The sequence below is a fragment of the Cavia porcellus genome, unplaced genomic scaffold (assembly GCF_034190915.1).
Source record: "Cavia porcellus strain 051 isolate PalLab524CR breed Dunkin Hartley unplaced genomic scaffold, mCavPor4.1 scaffold_30, whole genome shotgun sequence".
Classification (NCBI taxonomy): Eukaryota; Metazoa; Chordata; class Mammalia; order Rodentia; family Caviidae; genus Cavia; species Cavia porcellus.
This window is the reverse complement of record NW_026947513.1, coordinates 26,480,594-26,503,959: the sequence shown is the minus strand read 5'-3', so window position 1 is coordinate 26,503,959 and position 23,366 is coordinate 26,480,594. Positions and strand designations below refer to the sequence as shown.

Sequence of the window (23,366 nt, the reverse complement as noted above, 5' to 3'; positions counted from 1 at the left end):
AATAACTTTCACAATATTTAGGATACATTTGAGTTTGAAATTCCTTAAATGCATTCAGTGAAGTAAGTATAGAGTCTTAGATTCAAGATAGAGTATTAAAAGTAATTTTATGGAGGCTTTGGAGCTTTATTTTGTTTGTAAAGTTTTCTTTTTCTTTCTCTTCTTTCTTTCTTTCTTTCTTTCTTTCTTTCTTTCTTTCTTTCTTTCTTTCTTTCTTTCTTTCTTTCTGAGACAGGATCCAGCTATGTAGTTTAGGTTGGCCTTGAACTCACTATGTGGCCCAGGCTGGCCTCAAAGCTGTATGAGCTCCCTGATTCACCCCCCTGAATGCTAGGATTGTAGGTGTGCACCCGTACCATCATACCAGTGAAACTTTACTTTTCAAGTGTGAGAAGCAATGTGATCTGGAGTGCTGTATAAGAACTATCTGACAATGGAAAGAGAGGAAGAGTTGGGGAAAAGTGACCAACTCATGACAGTAAAATGTTAATGTAGGTGGAAGAAGTGGTTCAGACTTGGAGAAGACAGGTGAGGTAGAGCAGATAAACGCAACAGACTAGATCTTAGAGACAAAAGATATGTGGAGCCAAATATGTCTTACAATTTACAGCTAGTGGCTAGCATGATGGTGCTTTTGTTATTAATTGGGAAACGAGGAAGATCCAATTTGGGGTAAAATAAGTACTGTGAAATACCAGGGTCATGTCAGAAGCTAGCAGAAAGTTGTAGATGATCAGAAAACAATTACAAAAATTTTCCCAAAGTCAGTGGAGTTTTACATATTCAAAGATGTAAAGTTCAGTGTTCAGATCGCACCTAGAAGAATCCCAGAGCTCATGACTGGAAGCAAAAGAGAAGCCAGTGTCGGAGCGGCTGAAAGAACAATAGCAACACAGTCATTGCAGGGAAGTAAAGAACACAAATGCGAATCAGTGATGGTTTTGGTAACTTTAGAGTTGTTTTAAGAAGGTGACATGGGCAGGAGCTCTGCTGTTGGGACTGAAGCATAAATGGATGGTGACAGAGTCAAGGAAGCCAAAGCTGTGAGCAGATGGGAGCTCACGGTGAAAGCCACGGTGATGAAATCAGAAGAGAGAAAATACTAAAGATTTAAGCAAAAGAAGAGAGCAAAGCCTGATAAGAATGTGCCGCAGTGAGAATAGGTACAAATACGGAGGGATTAGCCCTAGAAATAAGAGAAAGTTCTACCTACAAATTAAATAAAAGAAAGGGAGAAAAGGGGAAGGTTTTACAGATCTGCTATTTGATTTTAAAGAAGTTGATGTTACTTAGTCTTTGATATTTAGAAAAAGGAAGGACACTGTGGGTTTTGAGGTGAGCAGGACAGAGAGTTCATGAGACATAGACACAATTCATAGCACAGCACAGCATAGACCTACTTTAAGTAGGTTCATCTTAAGAGGAAATAGCACTGCTTGCAGCATTATTGTTTGACATAATACATTTTGCCACAGAAGAAGTGGTTCAGGAGCAGGGTATGCAAGAAATAGAGATTCTCCCTTGGGCTGCATACCTGTTACATCATAGCCTGATTGCTCGGAAGGACTAGTCCCCTGCCAAACACCATTCTGTTGTTTTAGAGTGTTTGTGGTTCTATATGACATGCATTGCATGTAAAGTCTTGTTTGATGTGATTTCACAAAAACAGAGAATGATGAGCTCTATTCATATGATTCATATACATTAGTTGTAGAATTGCATGTTGAAGTAGAATGTAGAGAATTAGTTTGGTTTAATAGCCTTATGATTATGAAATACCTAGTCAAAGGGACTTTACAGGTGCATTGAAAACTCTCTGTGATATTGTTATTGCTAAAAATTACTCATAAATATATGGCCTCATTCATGATGATTAAGATGGATTTATGGAAAAGGATAAGGAAATCATTTTCATTCTCTTAACCAGTCATATCTAAAGTAAATACTGTATAGCTATGAAGATGCCAATGTATATGTTATATGATAGGGATTTTCTACCATGCATATTTAGGAATCGATAAATGATAACAACTTGTAAAAAAGCTCTGCCTTAGTCATTTTTCCATCAGTGGTACAAAATATTCAAAACCCATAATTTAAAAAGAGATTTATTTTGGTTCACAGGGTTAGAATTTCAGTTGATGATTGGAAGGCACCCAGGAAAAATAAGGTATACGGAAAGTCATTCACGCCATGGCAGCCAAGAGGCACAGCACGTGGAGGACCTCGGGATAGTAATACACCTATCCAGATTGTAATACAGTAGCTCCATTATCCTAATAGCACATCGACTATTAATTTATCAGTAGATTGATCCACTGCTAATATAGCATTCCCAATAGCCAATCAGCTTTCAAAAGGTTCATCTCTGAACCTATGAGGTTTTGGGGCCATTCTAGATCTAAACCACAACAGGTGCTTATGGGAAAAAAAAAGCAAATATTTTCATTTTTACAACTGGGAACTGTTACATCAGATAAACTAAAACCAACACATTTTAATGTACAGAATGGCCAAGTCAAAGGAATTTAGGTTTAAAAGAGGGTTTGGGGTAATTTTACCCAACGTCTCATGCAGGTTGGGGGTGAAGTCCAAAGAGAAAACATATGCATAGTTGAGCAACCACTAGTTAGACTGAAGGTCTCATGGCTCTTGGCTCCAGGCCCTCTCAACTCTGCCACAGTGAAAAATTTTCATCAAGCTCCAGAAAAATTATTCCCAGGACCATGATAATGAGTGAATGCATATACCAGGCATTTTTTAACTGGAGAACTATATCTCAGTTGCGATCACTGATACCTTTGTGAGTTAGGGAACAATTCTCAAGATACAGCTTTTTCAATCTCTAGTAAAGGCCATACAAGGCACAATAACTTTAGAAAAATATAATTTAAGGCTTAGAATGTGTTTTTCTTTCTACTATTAATTATTACATAAGATTTTGTCAATCATGAGTTATAGGCTGGTAGTCTCTTTCCTCATCTGATAAAACTAAGACTTAGGAAATTTTCATACTTTGTTCAAAGTGATAGTGTAAGTCCAACCTTGGTCTTCTAATTCCATATTTTCCTTGCTATACTTTATGGTCTTTCCATGACTGCTGCAGCCTCTAGGGAAAAGAAAACCAAACCTGTGAAGGAAAAGATCATGGGAAGACAGAAAATGCAGAAGGAAAAGTATCAGATCCACTGAGAAACACAGATTTGCTGTTTTTCTGATTTTGTGTTTCCCATTCGATGATCATTGTTTGTTTGCTGGCTACAAGCTATAAAGACCTAGTTTGACTCTCAAGAAGAAAAAGAAACGTACTTAAAACCTGGAAGGAGGTGCCGGCTTCTGTGTGTATTTGAAAGGAAATGGAGTGGAGAATGCATATGTATGGGGATTGAATACCAAAATTTTAGTTCCAATTCTGTCACTACTTTATGGTGCTCTTATGTAAGGCCCTCCAAACTTTTGTTTCAATTTTCTAAGTTTTCAAAAGAGGCCTTCCAAACTTTTTTGATTCAACTTTCTAAGTTTTCAAAAGAGGTATTTTCAAATTCATGATCCTCTCATATGTTTTTCCTTTGTACCCATTCCCATTGGTAGAAGTTGTGAATAATTTGGAAAACTTATAAACAATAATTATTTATAAGCAAAACTTATGAACAATATGACCACCATTCTTGCAAGAAATGCAATTATCTTTTGTAATAGAAAAAAACATATATTCTTGATTTATCAGTATATTGACATATGTAACAGCTGATTAGCTTATTGAGTCAAATAGTTATTTTTGCAGAATATATGTTGATAGAAGTTGGCCAGGTGAACAAAATAGTTTATGTCCAGTGTATGAACCACCACTACTGAGCAATCTCTGACCTTAGATTAGAAGGCTTTGCCTGTAGTTATCATCAGTGCCTCAAAGAAATTGTTACTTTATGTCACCATTTTTCCAAGATATTTTTAGCTCAGAGATTTTTGCAGTTGAAACCTCTTGAAATACTGAAAAAATATAAAAATTCCAAAGATCATTTTGTCAAGATCAATTGATGCCACTTCATTGTCTAAATAAAGATCAAAATTATCAACTAAATTATCAATTACATTAAGATTGAAACACTTATCTTAATGTATTTTTTTCATATTTATATTATTTTAGGACACTGGTGAACTTGCAGACATTACATATTGTGGGACTTTGATCTGTAACTAGATCTTTAGTGTTAGGAGCCACTAAAGCAGGATATTGACCACACATACAAGGCTGGAGCATGACCATCCCAAGAACCAAGAGTGCCTAGGGCAAGCCATATGGAGAATCTGCTTCAGCATAGAGAACACCTAGCCCCAAGACAATCTGAATAATGGATTGCTAAAACAAGAGGGTGTCATGTGACATTAAGTTGCTAATATGTATAAGTAAACACCCCTACAGTGAGGGGGCACTTCCTTCCATCCAGAGAGTAAGGGTACCATCTGACCCCAGCCTGTCTGTTCTTTACTTTCTCATCCACTTGCAGTCTTTCATCCAAGAAACCTCAAGGACTGTGTGGATTGCAACATATGGCGCCCAAACAGGAATAGAGGAAGAGATAGAGGGCAAGGGGACACTTCTCATTTGCGTAGAGCTAGGGGGAGAAGTGCATTGGTATAGATAATATTCATCACTGGAGTGTATTGATATTAGCTTCATCTGGTATAAAGACTAGGGCATTGAAATGAAACCTTATTCTCTAGGATCACAGTTATAAACAGGCTTGTGAGAACCCCCTTCCCAAGGCAGTGGTGGGGGGAGAGAAGTGTATTGATTTCATTAGTGGTATAATTATGGGACAAACAAATTCTAAAGAATCACAGACGTATAAGAAATGTTCGTTGTATGCTTGATTCCCAAATTTACTCATTTTTTGTGGATTTTAATTAAGAAGTATCTTAATGATTATAAGCTTGTTGAGACAGCCTCAAGGGAACTGGCTCAGAGCAATATTTTAAATTGGGTCCCAAGCTGGAAAGAGATGACAGAGTGGCAGGAACTCAGGTGAAGTTCAAGTGTTGTAACCCTGCTCAGTTGGTAGGAGGGAAAGAGTGGAGGATAGCTCTTCTCCAGAGGAGAGCTTTGTGGCATATGCCATCTTACAGCATCCAGTAGCCGAAAAGCCCTACAAGCCACACATGCCTTGGGTTTTATAAAGCTTGTAAGATGACAGGTCATGAGCCCAAATGATTGGAAAGGAAGAGCTAAAGCATGTTTAAGTTTGGGGAATTATTTGTTGTGACTGTGCATAGATCAGGCCTCTGGGAATGCTGCTCAGAATTTGTCCTTTACAAAAGATATGTTAATTGGGGAGGGCATCTTTACTGCTACAGGTGACCAACTTGCTTTTGATATGCAAATATTTGATAAATTTAGAATAGCAACCACAAGAGTAGAGGGAACTTCCTTCACCAGGTGAAAGGTCCTGATTTCTAGTTACTCAGGTCTAGAGCCACTTCAGGATTTTGCCTCTAAAAATACATATTAATGGTGTAAGACACAAAGAACTTCCTTGCGGTGGCCTGGTCCAGCCTTTGTGATGAGGTGGGACCTCTGCCATGAAGTTGGGGTTTGCAGTCCTGCTTCCTGCATGCTATAGAGTGAATTTCACTGAGGCCTGACCAGCCTTTTAATGGTCAGCCCACAGCCTGCAGTGCAGGTGTGCCCCACCTTGTATTCCCATCACCTGCACTTGGACCCCCAACAAGTAGCAGGGCCTCCAGGCTCCAGCAGGAGCCCAAGTGGCATACCTAGTGCCTGAGGTCAGCTGGCTATGATGGTGGCCACATGTGCCTTGGGCCTGGGATTTCCCTGCAGCCTGCCTTTACAGTCAGCCACACCCTTCGCCTTCAGGCATGGAGACAGGAGCCACAGCCTGAGGAGGGAGCCCTAAATGACTAAATACAGAATACAATTTTTCTCTGTATATAAGGCCCTTACCACAAAATTCCTTATAATCCTCAGGTATAAAAACAGTTACATGTGCTCACAATTTAAATTTCAAGAACAAAAAGGTTGAGTTCGTCTCATAATAGATTTCACTTGGCAGTATATATCATTCAAAAAATAATTTAAATGCTAATAAAGATGGAACTACCACAACAGAAAGATAATACAATTAAGTGAAGGCTAAGAAGAATCTTTTGGAAGGATTGTTTTACAGGACAATAAAAGCACACAGTTCAATGTTAACTTGGGGTTGAAGATATGCTTATGTTTTTCTAGGAAATGCTAAATGGCCTATCTGGGTGCCAGAGTGTGCTGTCTGGTTGCAGCATGGACCCAAACCCAGAAAAGGAGTTGATGCCACCCCTGGAGAAGCTGATGCTCTGTCCCATCACAGTGATACTTCAGAGGCTGTCCCACAACTGACAGAAAAGAATGAAGCTAAAACCAACCTTAATTGAGCCAGGATGCCTAGGAGATGGTAACCAAAAACAAAAACCCTAAGGTTTAAATAGGTAATAAGAGTATAGGGATAACCCAGATGAAAGTTTAAGGAAAAAGGGACACAAAAATTGCCAGTATTCTTAAAATACTAAAATACATGTTAACTGTAGATAATATCTTGTTCTTTTCAAATTCTTTTACAAGGGATCTCTGCTAATTGACCTACAAGAATTCTGACTAGTCAATGTATTGTTGTAAATTCTAAAATTGTAAAAGTTATTGTAACTCAACTTGGTTAAAAATATATTTGAGCTCACTCTGATTTTGTAAGATGCTTGCCTATGTATCTGTTTGTCTGTCTGTAAGTGATTGTTGGGAGTCAGCTGAGCTAATGATCATTCACGTGTGCCTAGCTAAAAACACAAATGCCCATACAGGAGTTCCTAATGGTAGGAGTGCTTGAGAAAGACCCTGAGGGCGTGGGTTGCTGGAGGTGAACAGTGTTTTAACCCCAAGAACGCGTGGCCTAAGAAGTAAGATAGTTCAGCAAAGGGGCATGATGCAAGTATATAAATAGCACCCCCAAAAGTCTTAAAGAGTTCTTCTTGTGGACAAGCTGTATGCTTGTTTCTATGTCTGCCCCAATCTATACAGAGTATCTGTCCATATTTGTCCATTTGTCCATTCTGTGAAACATTCTTTTTATTTGAGCTTAACAATTTTTCTTTTACATTTTTGGATCATTTAATCAAGGTTTATTTGGGTTATAGATCTAGAAAGTATGCTTCCACCTAGGTTGCCAGCTGGTCAAAATGATGCTAAAATTGGTTATATAAATGTAATGTATATGGTTTATTATGACTTGAGACTCTCTCATTGTTCATAAATGATGTGCTGAATGTTATGAATTGGTTTTTTCATAAGTTATCAAAAATTATTATTAAGATAATTAAGTAAAATCTCCTTGGGGTAATGGAATTTTATTGGACAAGACTCCAATTAACGAATAAGAAAATAGCTGCCTGGTAACATTTAACTAGTTCTTGTACATCGATTAGAAGCCAAAAGAAATAATACAATAAAGTTTTTGACTTAAAGATGCTCATACAAGTTTTCATATAGCTATGACAAATGATTGTTATTAACCTCATGGCATATTAAATGGATTCATGTTTCCAGATGTACAGGTCTTTTAGAATGTAAAGCTGAGTTTATTTTTGGTGACAAAATTTTGTTGCAGATTCAGACTTCTGTTATTAACAAAAACTTATGAGATGTACATCTCACTAAATGTAATCAAGTTAAGTAAAAGGTTCTTATGTATTAAGAATGATTGACAAAAGGGGTATCATATAAAAATGCAGATTCAAGTGTTACAAAATGTCATCGTGATTGTCATGCTATAATATTAGGTATGGTTTTGAGTTCTGATTTTCTATGTAAAAATGTAACAACATTCTATAATTATGCAAATGTCAGATCATTCATGGTTAAAAGAAAATAACAGTTCCACTTTATATTCTTAGGTGTTTCTATTTAGATGATAGTAATGCTAAGCTTACTGTCTCTATGACACTGTACTACTATAAATCTTTTCTTCTGGATGTTCAATAAATGAGGTTTAGAGGCCAAGACTTAGAGACATATATGGATCAAAATCAATATTTTATCCCTAGCCCTCTGAGGTCAGTTAAGACCCAGGACATAAGAGAACCTATGCTGAGTCATGTTGTACTCAGAAGACTCCCTGGTCTTCTGATAACAAAGGTTGTGAGACCACCGTGAGCAGTGATCATCAGTGTGTTGTATGCCTAAGGAGAGTCACCAGGAGGAAAGAATCTCTCAAGCTTTCATAGAAAGCAACTTGGTCAAGTAATTGCCATAACTTATCCAGACAGCTGACACTCACAGGTTCCAAGGTAGTTCCTGGTTACAAGGTAATTCCTGAGGAAACCTAACTGAACTTAGTAGATAGTAGCAAGAGACTAATTAAATTCAATACAAGTTTCACCTTAACTTGGTCTTCAACATCCTGCAGGAAAATATAACCACAAAATGTATAATACAATACCATAGTAAATGTTAGCTATAAAAGAAGCTCAAATCACTAACACCTTCTGACAATTGCTTGCTACACTGCTAGCTGACTAGTGATATGGATTAATAGACTGTACAGGGCTTAAATTGCAGAATGTAGGAACTTAAAATCTTTAGACTGTACTTAAAATGAAAAAGATTCAAAAATAAAAAGATCTACAGAGTTCCCCAAACACTGGTCCCCCAGCTTCAACTGATCACTCATCCTGTGCTACAAAAAAACAAAAAAAAGAGGGAAATGTTGGGACCCACTGAAGCTGGAAATTGACCAGACATGCAGGGCTGAGGTATGGCCATCCCAAGAACAAAGAGTGCCCAGGGCAAGCCACACGAAGTAGTTGCTTCAGCCCAGAGAATATCTAGCCCCAAGACAATCAGAATAGTGGTTGCTAGGACAACAGGGTGTCATGTGACATTAAGCTGCTAAAATGCATAAATAAATGCCCCTGCAGTGATGGACAGTTCCTTTCCTCCTATCCAGACAGTAAGTGCTCCCTCCACCTGACTCCAGCCTTGTCTCTTCTTTATTTTCTCATCTACTTGTCTACTTCTATTTTCTCATCTCCTTCACCCAAGAAACCTTAAGGACCATGTGGGTCACAGCACTTTAGCTTGGTGATTGTACTAGATGGGAGGATTTTAGAAAGCTTATGAATATGGATACGTGTATAGCTTTCATCTGTTTCTCAAAAGCATTACATACGTGGCAGCAAAGGTTAAAGGTCCATTAATATACATATCCCAGAACAGGTGACATTGTATGTATTTCTTTGATAAAACTAGAGGCTGATTTTGAAACACTGCTTAGAAACTTTAATAAGCCTTTATCCATAAGTAGATTAATAACAGATTTGCAGAAGTGTATGATATCCCATTTTGGCTACTTTTTTCCTAATTATTAAACAAAACAGAATAAAGCACTATGGTAGAAAACATTGCCAGAACAAATTAAAAAATATGAGTTCAGTTCTTACCAACTGATTTATAAATTCAATATATTTCAATTAGAACCCCACCAGTCCTTTTTTCCCCAGTAGAGATTGAGAAGTTAATTCTAAAAAATATAAGGAGAGCAAAAGTCCTTGAGTATTCAAACAAGCTTTGCAAAATAAACATAGAGTTAGAAGACTTACACTCCTTGACTTCATGACTTGCCACTGAGGAAAATATAATTACAATGCAATCATACTGCCTAAAGACAAATAATAGAACAATAGAGCAGAACAGGATTCTTGAAATCAACCTACACAGACACCATCAAAGCCACCAACACAATCTAATGACAAAAGAAAACTGGAACAAATGATATCCAAATAACTGAATAGTTGTGGGAAAAACTGAATCTCTGCAAATCACAAAATCAATTTATTGTGCTAAATATGAAAGTTAAAATATGAAATTATAAAATTTCAAAGATTTAAAAAACCAGATCTTCTCAAAGTTGCCCCAAAATAGTTTCTGATTTCTTTGAAGTAGCCAGACCCAACACACAGAACACATTTCATATCATTCCGGGGGGCTCCAAGAAAAAACAAGCAATTAAGTAAAAATGATATAACTTCTAGGACAAGCTAGATATGAATTCTGTGCGGTAAAGACAAACTTTCTTATCACGTTATAGTTTGATGATCAAGACAAAATGTTCACTTGCATTGATGAACAAATGCAGACTGCACTGAGTTTAAATGATTCCAAAAGAGACTTTCTAACCCCTCACACAGGAGAGTATGCACATGAGAGCATTTCCTGCTTGCTTCCCTCCTCTTGACCCACTTCCAAAAGCAGAAAGTGAAAAAACAGCAACAACATGAAAACATGCAACACGAAGTCCTTTACCGGAGTCCATAGAGAACTGTGCCATCAGGATGCAGTCGGATCATTCGATTTTTCACTGTGACCCCGTGCACAAATGATTTCTTGTCATTCAGAAAGTAGGTGTCTGGTACCCAGAGCTGGTCAGCTACTCTGTTGTCTAAGGTGAGATTTAGTGGGATTCCAGAATAAGAAAGCCTTTTGTCTTTCCAAGATTGCTGGAAATACATGGTGAGTGTATAGTCCTATGAAATAAAGGAAGCCAAAAAAGAATTTTACTGTCTTCATTATCTCAGGTCTTTTGTTAATAACCCAATAGCATGTGATATTATGCATATCTAGAGACCCACCCTCCTAGTGTCCCTGGGCAGTAAATGTACTTGAATATATTGAATTTATTCCTCCAAATATAGGAAAACCAATGGGCAACAATACTTGAGCATATAATTACAAGCATTTTCCCTAATATAAGCAGATGCATGCAATTAAATTTTAAGGCTGGAAGTTAAGATAATGATATCATAGGAAAGGTCATAAAGAGATCCGTGTTTACAAAAATTCACTCCTGGGTCTTATAATTATGGCTTTATTTTGGAGCAAAACATTGGATAAGTAATACTAAAAATAGATGCCTTAAAAAGACAGGTTGTTTTTCAAACATCAAATGTGTTTTGAATTAATGCTGCAATGTTCAACTCAGAAAGGTTATCAGTTGCTGTTATCTAGATCATTTCAGTGAATTACAAGTTGTCTCTAGGTTCTGAAAAGTAGATAAGCATGTGTAGGTGTAGAGGTTTATTTAGTCTAAAGAATGACAGCAGTGACAGAAAGGCTCCACAATTTATTTAATTAATGACTCCACAATTTAAGTCATTCCTACTCTGTTTAAGGAATTGTCTTAAATTCAGAATTAGATCCTTACTTAAGAATGTTCCCACCTTCTGTGAATTTTACACTGAGGATATTCCCCTGCACTTTGTATTCTAGCTAGGTTTTCCCTGGCAGTGAGCAACAGGAAGATATGGTTTCAATAAATGGGTCAAGCTACAGTGAAAAAGTAACTGTGGTTATCTCAGTGCTTTAATTGTCTGTTTTTAAAGACTTCTGTTAATTCAAAGTACAACTACACATGGAGGGAAAATAAATTGGTAGCAGTAAAACTATAAAGTTCTTAAGCTATGGATCCCAAAATAATAAAAACAGGAGCTTCTTTTTATCTATTAAAAGGCACATATGTCTATAGTAACTTTATGAATGCCTTAGCAACTAATAAGAGAATTTTGCATAACTCTTGAAGAACATCTGTGCACTCACATTGAGATATAAATCACTAGGTGAGAATCACTGACTCGGATCATGCCTTAAACCAGGGTAAACTGTACCCCATTTAGATTCCCCAATGAATATTGATGCAAATCTAAAGAATCCTAGATGTAAGACAGTATTCATTCAGGATAATGGATTTTAGTCTTCTTAAATATTTTAAGCCATAACATTTATATTATTTATTGAGAAAATATCTTTCAACAATTGAAAGGCATTACTTCTTGTTCAACACTATCTATATTTTTTCTCCACTATTAATCATACATGATTACTTTTAAAACTCTAAAACTTTGTTCTCACCTTCATACCTATGAAGGTAATATATAAAATAAATACATGAATATATGTCATGAATATTGATGTATACCTATGTATTGAGAAAGACAGAGACAGAGAGAGAGAAGAGAAAGAGAGAGAGACAGTGAGAGAAAAAGAAAGCGAAATAGGAGAGAAAAAACCCCACAGTCTTATGAGTCCTTTTTAATTGCTACCATTCCATTTTCATCCTCATTAAATTCTTAGTATTATTCTACCTTCTGTAGGGGAAAATGAATAGATTCTTAAATCCTAACACTTGATTCAATCACAAGTTGAGTTTATAGTATAGTTATCATAGATAACAATAGGCAACTAACATAATCACTTGTATTACAGGTGCATTTCTGAAATGAAAAAAAAAGTTTACTAGTTTACTGTGTATCGAGTAAGAAAGTTAAAATTGTTGTTTTAAGAACTCAAAATCTGCTTAAAAATAATACGTAATTGAAATTGATCATTGCTATGTAAAGATTAATATTATGCTTCAAAATATTTGGAGAATACATATTGGCTTTTGTGATAGTTGCTTTTTTAAAGAGATGTTTATGAAGGAATTTGTAAGCAGATGGACTCTGTTAGCCATGAAAATAAACAGTTGTCTGTTAACACTTCTAAGACTTGGTGTTGGTTCTTGTTTGTACTTCAGTCATGTAAAATGAAGTTATGAATAGCTAAAATTATATTATTATAAAATTCCAGTAACCCAATGGATGTTCATAAGCATTCATATTCCCATTAGAACTTCTGAGGATTTCTTTACAGTGAGACCACCTACTAAAATCCTTACTCTATAGCTGCCCCAATAATAGTTTTAAAGTGTGTGTATAGGAGGATATTATCATGAAGCACAAAGGAGGACTATCTTGAATATTGTTAAGAGAGTAGGTTTCAAATTGCTCACTGCACAAAAAATAAAAATAAGTATGTGAAACAATATATAGGATAATTAGCTTAATTTAGCTGTTACACAATGTATGTGTTTCAAAACTTCATGTTATATATAAGTATACATTTTATTTGCCAATTAAAATCATGCAACATAATAGTCTAATAAATGCTGCAATTAAATTGTCATTTGTCATAAGTAAGCAATGGGGAGTGAACAAAGCACAAATACCAGATAATGTAACCACACATAGAGTTTTGTAGATGTGTGTGTGTGCACGCATGTGTATTGTGTGTTTGCATGTGCAGAACATTTTCCTCTTCCCTCGTGGGGAAGAAATTTCTCCTGTGGAGAAATTAAGAACTATATGCATATGGCAAAATTTACAACATGTGCAACTTATGTTTTCAATAAATATTGAATAGAAATTATGTCACCATTATAAACTAAAACATTGATTTTATCCCGTTTTTCAATAAAAGACAAACCAGAAAAATATGTTCATATACAGTCCTTCCAGAAGTAAGTGACACAGGACAGACACCCTTTAAACCTGTATTTGTTATGAATTTCTAGAAGTAGTAACTTAATCTAGAACTTGATTCTATGATAAGTGGAAAATAAGATTTATAACCCCAATAAAATTGTCCAGAATAGAACTATAATGATAGTAATAAGAAGTATATTATAGAAAGACCTAAAATAAAGCAGTAACTCCTTTCTCTACTACATATAGTATACACATATGTGAAGATAACCTCTCCTGGGATGTACTTTGTCTAATGATTCTCACAGCCTCTCATATTTATTAACATCTTTCTCCTCATATCAATTTTTTGGCATGGACTAATACTCTAGGAGTGATTTTATGATTTGCATGTCATAGAATCTATTTCCTGTATTTTAAATGTTACTTTTCCTACCTATACTTTAATAAAAATGTTGATAGTGACACCTGAATATAACACAGTCTATGGTTTCTTTTTGGTGCATCTTCGCTTAAATAAAAAAAAAGGATTAAGGTTGTGTATTGTGCCCTACAATACAAAGTATAAGCACTTTAAAGAAGATAGAAACATTTTTGGATGGAAATTTTGGCTCTTTAGCCAAGAGCATTAAAACAATTTTCCTGGGGCTGGGGATTTAGCTCAGCGGCGTAAGCACCTGCCTTGCAAGCAGGCGGTCATGAGTTCGATCCCCGGTACCGATAAAAAAGAAAAAGACAAAAAAAAAAAAAAATTTTTCCTGTAGATATACACTTAGAAGTATTGCAAGTATTTGATCAGTTTTCTCAACTGTGCAAGCTACTCCTTGAGAAGAAATGTGACATATTTAGAAACTAAGGGCCATAGGGGATTCTCTGACAAGGAAGCAAATTAATGGGATTATTGGGTGTTAGATTTGCTAATGAAATTGGTCAGGCCAATTCAGGCATGTAAGAATTTGTTGCATTGAGAAAAGGCAAGTAAGAGAATATCAAATTAGTAGTACTCAAACTCCAGGAAGACATTCTTTTAAAATCTAAATATGAGTAAAAGTTCAAGAATACAATTACATTAAGTAAAAATCATTCATTTGCAATATAAAGGTAAAAATGATTTCAGATCTCTAGTTTTTAATCAGGGAATTTTGCCCTCCTTAGTACAGCAATATCTGAAGACAGTTCTGATTGTTATCACTGAAGCAGTGATAGCATGCTACTAGCATCTGTAGGTAGCGACTGGGGATGTTCCTTAGTGGACCACAGTGTGTAGCACACTCCCCACAGTAAAGACCTCACTAGTTCAGAAGTTCTAGTGGAGAAACTCTGCCTTCTTGTCAAAGATAAGTTTGAGAAATCCTGGTTTCTATGAAATATCCTTTCTTTTAACATCTTTCCTTGTAATAACATTGCAAAATTTCTCATCATGATATATGATAAGAATATGTATATTAACATGTTTACCCTGAGCTTGCAGCATACTCTTGAAAACTACATGAAATATAGGGAGTACTGACAGAAGATGGCAATTGCTATTCTACTATGATTAATTCTTTTCTCTTGTAATAAGGAAAAACAGTTATGTGTTATAGTCAAACATATCATTTTTTTGGAATGAGCTGAAGAAGACTGGGAAAGTGAATCTCTTATTACCTGCCTGTGTTTCAGCATATGTCTCAGATGATATTAGCAAAGAGACAATATATTGCTTCAACAGATAACATATCGCTTAAACATCTAGTAACATTGCATCCGACTAAAAAATCACGTAAGGAATGCCACCTTTATAAAGTGTTCTCAAGAAAGTCTGTTTGTGTGCGTGCGTGCGTGCGTGTGTGTGTGTGTGTGTGTGTGTGTGTGTGTGTGTGCATGTGCTCCAAGTCTTTGGATTGCATTTATAGCATATTTTTGAATATATTTTAATATGCATTATAAAAAGTCCCAAGTACAAATCCTTTTTACCAATAAAACACTCTTGCTATTTTAGTTGATCTTTGAAGTTTTTTTTCTAAAGCTGTTTCCTTTCCCCAAAAGTCTGATTGTAGTATATCTGTGCATCTTTTCCTCACATTCCTATAGACGCTACCATGATGGAAAGTGTCTCACCTTCATCCCCTGCTGATTGAGCATAGCCATATTCTACATATTCTACAGGGATACCATTGCTCTTCTGTAACTTTAGGAATAATGAGTAGATAACTAATTCAAGAGCAATTGATACATGGGTGGCTCTCCACAAGGCCACATGTCATCACGTATGTGGCCAAATCTAGCATTTGTGATTGGTTTGTTACCTAGTATTCAGATTGGTGGTGTGAATGCTACACCTATCCGGGGTGGAGCCAAAATACAGTGTGACAGCAGGAAGAAAGTGTGTCTCTCTCTTGCCCAGTTCATGCTTTTCTGCAGGGGTGGCCATGAACAGCTGTCCCACCATGTCACCTTGCCACTGGGAGCCAGGCGAATATGGACTGAAACCTCCAAACAGTAAGAAATAAAACTTTCCTTCCTTAATTTAATTTCCTTCCTTAATGTCCGGTATTTTGTCTCAACCACAAGAGAAAAGTAACCAAGACAATGGGCAAGAAATTTACAGCAACAGGTCCAAAGCAAAGCACACAATAACAATGAAAAATGAGATGGTCCAATTGGAGTCCTTTCAAAGGAATTTGCTACTGGGAAAGGAATGTGAGACAGGAACTGCAAACATAAACCTCATGACACAGAGTACAGCAGAACTGTTATTATGAGGTTATGAGAAAAGTGAGTAGGAATAAAAAAGATACTAGCCTATAGGGAAAGGAAATATGGAAAGACGCAGAAAATGGCTATAAGATGCAGAGTTTATTAACAGAGAATCGGCAATCAAGTTCAAGACTGTGCATTATCTATTAATTTTCATTTCTGTTTCTAGTTCTTATGAGATCTGGACACCTTCAATACCTCAGCTCTGTATGATCCTTTGTATCACTACATCTAAACTCACTTTTCTTGGACTAAGTTGAACCAATATTCATTTTTTCCAAATAAAAAAGCCATAATAATAATGTTGATCATCACATATGTATATCAGAATCTCATAAGCAGTAATCATACATACTAAGAATCAAGGAAAACTCAAATTATCACTTAAGCCATGATTCTGAGTTGGGAAAAAACAAGTAATGGGGGAACCTGAGACCCAGAGATTTTAAATGTTCTTTATTATCATCATTGCCAAACCCAATGTTCTTACTTATGGTGAAATTTTTTTCTCACCAGCTGTAGCCCAGCGTGTGCCTCAGGGAACATAATCTTCTTTTACCTTTGTGTCACCCTAAAAAGCCCCATTTGGTTTATCCATCTGTGTAGTCAGACTTTTTGTCAAGCTTGTGTTCTAAAAAATGCTGGAATTAATTAACCCACTGAGTGAACAAAACCATTTGGAATTACAGTCCTAAACCAGATGAGAACAATCAAAGGAAATCACATGGGACCACATGTATGACACACTGGACGCTAATATGCACTTCCTTTCCAATGCAATGAACTGTGTGAGCTTCTCTGTATGAAACTCTGAGATTGCACTAAAACAGGAGTATTAGTATATGTAATCTAACACATAGTCTAGAATAGTGGTGAACCTGTGGTGTATTTGCTGCAGTGGGACATTCGTTATCACTGAAGGAACATAAAGTTCCAAGAGATCACTGGTCTAGATACTACAGACATTCATTTTCCTTAAAAACATAAAAACCTAATTTTAGCCATTGAATCCACTGTCTTAAAATGAGTAATTTACATTTTATTCAGTCATTGTTATTTTTATACTACAATCTCAATATTCATAATTAGATTTGTATCTATGGTAATATATCTTAAAGTGTTTGACCTGAAGCAAGAAAAAATTTTTAGGAACCTCTGAGTCAAAGATCTTATAGCCAGGTCGCAAAGGTTACACCTGCAGTCTCAGCTACTCAGGAAGCTGATGTAGGAGGATCATAAATCGGAGGCCAGTTTGGAGGCAAAACTTAGTGAGGCTCTGTCTCAAAATAAAATTTATATGCTGTTCTCCTCTACTTTATATACTCAGAATTCACAGTGGTACTTTTCTTCACTGACACCTCTCTAATAAGGAGGCAAAATTATGGAGTAAGACAATGTCAACTTAAAAAGCTCTTGTATTAAACTAGAGAATAGTCAGAGTTGGCCTAAGACAGCACTGTGTGTGTGCAGTACTGAAGGCGATCTGGGTAACTTCTAAGGTAGAAAACAAAGAAGAAGGTGACATCAAGCACATTTACCGTTTCTGAATGAAGCAGGCAGATGGATTACAATCAGAAGAGTTGAAGATTTGTGACTTTATGTGTGGGTGTCAGTAGCACATACAGGTAGGGGTGCCAAGTAAGTAGTGATGGGTCAGAATATAGGAAAGAGAGAGCTCGAGAAAATACAGCTATGTGAGTCATTAGCTCACCATGCGAATGGACTAGCTCTCCATGGAGACAGTCTAATTCCAGTACCCCTGGGAAATTTGATTCTGGGACTGGTCTCTCACTTGCTTGAGCTCCCTCAACACTGTTCTCCTGCTGCAGTGATAGCACCCACAATATAGTTTTGTAATAATTTTTCAGTCTCAATAGATCCTGAGCTACTGAAGGGCAAACATTTCTATTTAGTGCCTTATCACAGTGCATAGTGGAATATGAACTAAGCCCCCTATATATTTAGGGACTTCAAATTGATAGTAAGCATGTTATTCCAAAGTCATCCTATTGTAGTCCAATTTTCTGAAAAAATTTCATCTTAAAATAGAATCTGTGAGGACTTTTAGATACCTGAAATAATTAATCCAGGATTTTCATTCCCTACTGCCCAAGAATAGTGGATCTGTAATTCCTGTTAAAATAGAGAATTGATAAATTTCAGGAGATAATAAAAGTATATAGACTTTAAAAGAAACCTTCTGTATCATGAATAGTGATTTTAAATAAATATTAAACATTTTAAATTATATCAAATGAAAGTTCATTGATATCTTCAGCAATAACATTCATCGATTTGGAAATATGAAACTGTAGTAAAGATTTAAAATGGATCTCTAATCAGTAAAATTACGGGGTTCATTTACAAGTTAGTTAATATACAAAATAACCAAATATTAGGTGCATGATTTGTACATCAGAAGAAAGGCTCAAAAACTTCACTGACACTTAAAATCACATAATTATGTATGACACACTACATGCCATATACACTTTTTAAAGTTCCTATATTCCAGAGGTTCATAGAATATTAGTGTTTTCATTTTCCCCAATATATAAACAAACAAATGAAATTAGATGAACTGGAAATTTGGTGTAACATTCAGAATGCTTTGACTGAATGTCCTCAGCTGAACTCTGAATGTACGAACACAATGGTAATCAATATGTGGTATGGTTACCACAAAGAAGCCAAGCTAGTTTTGCAGTCAACTAAATTGAGAATGGATATGAGAATCAGAATTAAATAAAGATCCTATAACCAACACTACTTAGAAGTTAATGAAAAAAGCCATGCATCATTTGCTATCCAAGGAAGGGAGTTTTCAGTTGTGATTTATGATCTTATGACGCATACAGAATTTAACAAGAATCAGCTTCTAGCAAAAATTTTCCATCTGGTACTATTTTGTTGGAGGACAATACTTTCATGAATTTTTAAATTCATAGGTCAGAAAGGGAAAATTCTGTGGTTTAGATGGAGAATGTCCTTCTAGTACTCTAGTTCATTGGTAGGGTTTTTGGGAGACAAATGACTCACGGGGGAGTTTGGGGCAGTATAGGCTTCTTGTTGAGAGACAGCATCTGGTCAAAAGAGAAGGGTTACTGGGGGAGTGACCTGGAAGGGTGCGTCTTCCTCTGCATCTTCCTCCCTCTCTCGCTGCTTCCTGCCTGTGAACAGCCTTCCACAAAGGCGTGCCTTTCTATCGTGCCATTTTCTGTTTGGAACCTGTATACCATGGACTGAAACTTTTAAAACTGTAAACCAAAATAACCGTCTCTTCTCGTGAGTGGTGCGTGCTGTGTATGTGTCTCAGCAATAAGAGAAGTGACTAAGACAGAGTAGTTATGAGGCATAGTAATATCCTTCTCCAGGACCAAAAGGATTTGGTATTTCTTTAAATTTTTATTAGCTTCCTATCAAGGAATCTGTTGGACATGCTTTAGAAACCCATATATTAATCAATTGATCACTGAATTGTCATGCTAAAGGGACTGTTGATGATCATCTCTGGGAAGCCCTGAGAGCTCTCACAGTAAATAGCCAAATACATCCTAATCCTCAGATGTCAGTGTTGTCATGTTTAACCCCCGTCTCCTGTCCCCTGTCTCAGTTTTCTGGGCACTGCTTCCTTGTTTAAAAGTTGCTATTCAGAGGTAATCACCACATCATTGTGGTGTTCCCCCCCCCCTCTGCTTAAAAAGAAATCATTCTACAGATACTGCTTTCATCACTCTTGTCATTACTTTTTCCCCAAGTTATTTATTTAGTCATCTCTGTATTTATTATTTATCTCCTCTCCTCCTCCATCCTAGGTTCTCTAACTAACCAGTTAATAACTTGATCATTACATTTTACATGTTTACTCGTGCTTATAAGTTATATAAGGAGAACTTTTGTCAATATTTTAAAAAATCATTATATTCACTTCTGTCAATCTTTTTTTAATGACACAGAATAGAAATTCCTCCATATCAGTGGGCAGAAACATAATTAATTATATTTAATGGCTATGCATGTAATATGAATATAATATAATTATTCAATTATTATCTTATTCATGGTCATTGAAATTGTTTCAGATTTGTATAACTAAAATAATGTTGCTCTCAAAAGCTCACCAAAAATATATACATCAGGAAAATAAAAGCCTGTAAAATACTTTAATATTAAATTTGTTGAGACATCATGAGAATAATACAAGTTATCTCTGGCCTCTGCAATCACAAGAGGTGCAAGAGTGGTAGCTATTGCACACATTTTTACAACTAACGTATGTATACATTTCTCTCTCTATATATATATGTATGTGTATATTCTTTCTATATTATCTTTCTATATAGAGAGAAATGGAAAAATATATATTCTCTCTATTCTCTATATAATATCTCTCTATAGAGGGAAAGAAATGAGAAATAAATATGTCTATAGGTAGAGAAATGGGATATATATATATGTATATTTATATGTATCTTCCATATATCATTCATATTCTTTCTCAGTTTAGCTTAGCTCACTTCACAGTCGCCCTGGCTTCCCTGGGTTACTATTCCCATGCACAGTGCAGTATAAAACAAGTACTAAAATATGTGCATAGATCAGAACTACTGGTACTTTAATGCATCTTTTTGTTTTTTATGATGCTCTGGAGCTTAATATGATAACTTGCTAAGGTAAACAAAGATAAAATCGTAGGTTGCTCCTTTGGAATCATTATGTTCTAAATTTTTGACTCAGTCTAAATGTGTATAAAAGCTTCGGGGTATGGCTGTAAAGTAGGGTTTATGGAACCAATGAGCTACAAATGTGTACACGGTCAACCTCCTGCGGTTCACATTCTTTGGGCATCTGTTCAAATTTCTGTTGGTCTTTGAGTCTGTCTGTAAGTATTTTTAGAAGTTATTGGAGAGGAGGATCTTGATGCTGTATACCTTAAATGACAGAGAGAAAAGGAAGAAAACTAGAAATATATTTTTGAGGGAATAAAAAGTGATTTATGTATTCTATGGCCAATAATCCTTATAAATATAGTTTTCTTCTGATGAAGATTCATAGTACTCCTTCGCTCTGTGCCAACATATATCCCAAAGTACATTAAAAATAAAGACTAGCCACATTTAGCTATACACATTCTCTGTGTGAATATTGTGTTAAAACTGAACTTTCCACTAAGTATGTTGACTAAAATTCACTTTCAGTACAATAATGAGGTATGACATCAGAAATTAAGAGATTTGACATATAACTAAAGATTCATTTCTTATTAGGCCTGTGGTTTTGGAGCAAATCTGTCCACTAGTCAGGAACTCAATACTTTATGTGTGTTACAGGCAAGTATAATATTAGCAAGTCTGTCGGAAAGTGAAAGAGTTTAGGCTCAGACAGGACTCTGTAGCCAGAAAAACCTCAGCCTGAACCAGGGAGCTCCTATCTCCCCCACCCCTAGGAATTTACCTGTGACTATCTTCCCCACCCTTAGGAACTTGCCCCTGGCGCCAAACGAGTGCCTATGAGATACATGTACATCTCTAGTGGCTGTAGGGCACTACTCTAAGCTTAGGCTACTTATATACCCCCCCAGTATCCGCCAGAGAGAGAAAGCGAGACCCCAGGGAGGGGAGGGGTTTAGTTTTCTCTTGCCGTATTCTCAGAATAAAGGTCATTTATATTTCATACTTCTTATCTTTTCAGCCTCCACCAGTCCCCCACAGTTCTATCATATGGTTCCCTGACCGGGAAAACTCTTTCAGAAAGAATATTTGAAAAATTGTATGAAATAAGCCCAGAATATAAACTATTTTTATAATTATTAAATTGATTAAATAAGGAAAATAAATTACTTTTATTTTTTAGTATATGTGCTGCCAAAGCAAGGACCAATTTTTTTTTATTTTTAATTAAATTGGTTACATTTTAGATACACACAATATTCATCATAGTGAATTTGTATCTGTATATGATATATTTTGATTTTTTTCTTCCTATTCCCTCCTCTCCCTCCAGCCCATTTTTCCTCTTTATTTACAAGAGCTTTGTTTCCTGTTTTTCTTTCTATTCTCCTCTATCTTTGTCCCTTCCTTTCTTTCCCCTTTCTCCCTTCCTTTTTCCGCTTCCCATTTAGAAATTTTCTTCATATTTCCCTACATATACTAGACACTTTGGGCCTATTTACATCTTCAGTTTCTCACACCAGAGAAAAAATGTAGTATTTAAATTGATGTTTTCAATTTATTTCCCTAAGACTGTGGTCTCAAAGTCCATCCATTCAACTAGAAATGTCTCAAGCATAGCTTTCCTTATGGCAGAGTAGTACTCCATTATATTAAAAATTCACATTTTCTTTATCCATTCATTGATTGATGGAAATGTGCACCAGTCTATACTCCCACCGAAAGTTAAGAAGGGATCATTTTCATCACAGCTCTGCCAGCATTTGTTCTTGGTTGATTTCTTCATAATTACTATTCTTTTTGGAGTGAGGTGGAATCTCACTGTTTAGTTTGCATCTCTCAAACAAAGAGTGATGTTGAACATTTTTCCTATATTTACATGTCACTGATACTTCCTGATCTGAGGAATGTCTATTCATTTCCGATGTCCATTTTAGGATTGGGTATTTACATTTAAGAGGTCTAACGCTTTTGAGTTCTTTATATATTTTAGATGTCAGTCCTTTGTATGAGGAACAGCTGGAGAAATTCTTTTCCCACTCTGTGAGTTGTCTCTTTATTCTGTTGAAGATTTCTCTTGCTGTGCAAAAGCTTTTTAATGGTATGAGATCCCAGTTGTCAATTTTTTGTGATATTTTGTGTTCAACTGGATTTCGCTCATAAAGACTTTGCTTATAGTCTTTAAAAATTCTACTTATTCTATCTCCCAGTAGATTCAGTGTTTCTTTTTTAATATTTAGATTCTACATTCATTTTAAATTTAGTTTACTACATGGCGAAAGATACTAGTCTAGATTTAATATTCAGCATGTTGAAAGCTACTTTTGCAGCACCATTTATTAAGAGGCAGTCTTTCATCTAGCAAACATGTTTGATCCTGTTGTCAAAGGTAAGTTGACTGAGTGTGATTGGAATTGTTTCAGCATTTTATAATCTATTCCACTGATTCTCAGGTCTGTTTGTTTGTTGTTTCATTCATTTGTTTGTTTTGCCAGAACTATGCCATTTTTATCACATTAACCTTGCAGTATAATTTCAAGTCAGGATTGTGTTGCCCCCTGCCTTGCTTTTGTTACCCAGAATTATTTTTGCTATTTTAGGTCTCTTCTCCTTGCAAAT

General features: G+C 35.9%; 1 protein-coding gene across 2 annotated transcripts in view; it reads right to left on the bottom strand.

Annotated features, from left to right (window-relative positions):
• Gabrb1 (gamma-aminobutyric acid type A receptor subunit beta1) overlaps positions 1–23,366 on the bottom strand; it is a 400,986-nt gene that overhangs the window by 254,195 nt on the left and 123,425 nt on the right. For both annotated transcript variants that reach the window (XM_063240639.1, XM_063240638.1), the window contains exon 4: positions 10,346–10,566. In XM_063240639.1, the coding sequence (XP_063096709.1) occupies positions 10,346–10,566 (221 nt within the window). The remainder of the gene's footprint in view (positions 1–10,345; positions 10,567–23,366) is intronic.